Source organism: Sphaeroforma arctica, assembly GCF_001186125.1.
Source record: "Sphaeroforma arctica JP610 unplaced genomic scaffold supercont1.1976, whole genome shotgun sequence".
In the NCBI taxonomy this organism is placed as follows: Eukaryota; class Ichthyosporea; order Ichthyophonida; genus Sphaeroforma; species Sphaeroforma arctica.
In genome coordinates this window covers 1-1,796 of record NW_014038582.1, presented here as the reverse complement: position 1 = coordinate 1,796, position 1,796 = coordinate 1, and the positions used below count along the sequence as shown (strand labels likewise).

The following is a 1,796-nucleotide window of genomic DNA, read 5'->3' as shown; positions in this document are numbered from 1 at the left end:
ATATATATATATATATATATATATGTATATACAGATATATATATATAAGTTTATATATATAAGTATATATATGTATATATCCTTTATTCATAGCTGTATATGTACACATGTGCGTGTGCGTGTTTGTACGCGTGTGTATACGTAAATAAGAAAGTATCAATGCTACTCCTCAGACTGAATTATGCCGGTAAAACACAACCCTCTCATATACATGACATTGAATATAAAACAAGACCATATAATGCGAAAGAAAAATATACGCTATAACAGCTAACGTACATACCGTTTGTATGTGTTGTGCAGCCGCGAGTGCCTCCTCGTCCACCTTGGGCGTTGCTGCAGAGATCTCCTTTCCTTTGGTACTTGCTGCTAGGGTTCCGGTTGACACAGGTTTATCTTGTGCATCGACTATTCCACTACCATTTACAATGGGTTCTTCTTCCTCCTTGTTCTTGTCGTCGACATTCCATACACATCGGAGCTTGTGCTCGCTCAACTGCTCCTGGGGCAGGTTGTTCCACAGAGACTTTGGGTCCTCAGATGCAGCGGCTATACACGTCTGTACCAAGAACTTGTCTTTCTTTGGGTTTGTAAGCGCAACATTAGGAGCGACTTTCTGCAAAATAATCAGTACAGTTGTTGTTTCGCCTGCATTGACCAAGCCTCCGTTGGGACGCACACAGTACCGTTTTGGGGCGGTAGTTTTAACCTTGAAATGCACGCACTTGTCGGCAATATTCTTGATCTTCAGCTCAACTGTCACAAAGTTTTCACCTGGGCGATCAAATACGATGGCCTGGGCTGGATTCAATACGACGTGTGGACCTGACATGATTGCAAAGATAACACTGAAAATATACGATAGAGTATATAGTATGTATATAAATATACAACAATAATGGTAAATGGTACACAATATGTAGTATGTTGATAAGTACTCTCACCATCATCATGAAGTGACATAAAACTTTTATTTTATTTTAAATTTTAGCTCTTATCCTGCCGCTGCTGTATTTTAAGTGTATTGTGATTTTATGGAAAAAATATATACAAATCTTTACACACCCAAAGTCCCCAACAACTTTTGGACTTTGGTAGAAGAGGCAGAAAAATCGTTCAAAGCACGAGATGTTTAGTTTTATTTAGTGTAGTATTTAGTAGTAGGCTATGAAGATACCGTCCTAAAAGGCTAATAACAGTTCAAAGATACTGCCTATCAAGAAGGCTAAGAAAATACTCGTGGTACAATTTTGAAGGCTATGTACTCACACAAGGAGAAAGAAATTAAACAAAACCTCAGTGTCAAAACTCAAAAGTTGTCGAACCTCTCATGTCGTACTTACATAACCTCCTTGTTTCATATGGAAGGCTGAAATTTCGATGTGTAGTCATTAGATATCTAAAATTGAAACCTCAATCCAGTTGAAGATTTTCATTTACATGCTCACACGCTGACGGTCCGTGGAGCCGAAGAAGGGACATCCGCATACAGAATAACACAGACAGACATCCGCACATTTGGTTAGATATAACAAATATCTATTAAAGTAGGATATCGGACACGAATTTAGACACACGCACCAACACTTGCACCCACGTAGACACACGCACGCGAACACACGCACGCGAACAAACGCACGCGTACACACGCATGCGCACACACCTGCACCAACACTCACACGCATATACACTAAAGCAACACACAAACACACGTACACACACTCACAAACACGTTTACGCACACACAAACACACACACACACACACACACACACACACACACACACACACACACAC

General features: G+C 40.0%; 1 protein-coding gene across 2 annotated transcripts in view; it reads right to left on the bottom strand.

The window, feature by feature from the left end:
- The window catches only part of SARC_11955, a gene marked incomplete at its 5' end in the record, with an annotated part of 3,593 nt that extends 2,657 nt beyond the window's left edge, over nt 1–936 (bottom strand). The window contains one exon of one of the 2 annotated variants that reach the window (XM_014293948.1): nt 284–936. In XM_014293948.1, the coding sequence (XP_014149423.1) occupies nt 284–832 (549 nt within the window). The remainder of the gene's footprint in view (nt 1–283) is intronic. The other variant, XM_014293949.1, reaches the window with a different exon arrangement.
- Between the last annotated feature and the right edge of the window lie 860 nt (nt 937–1,796).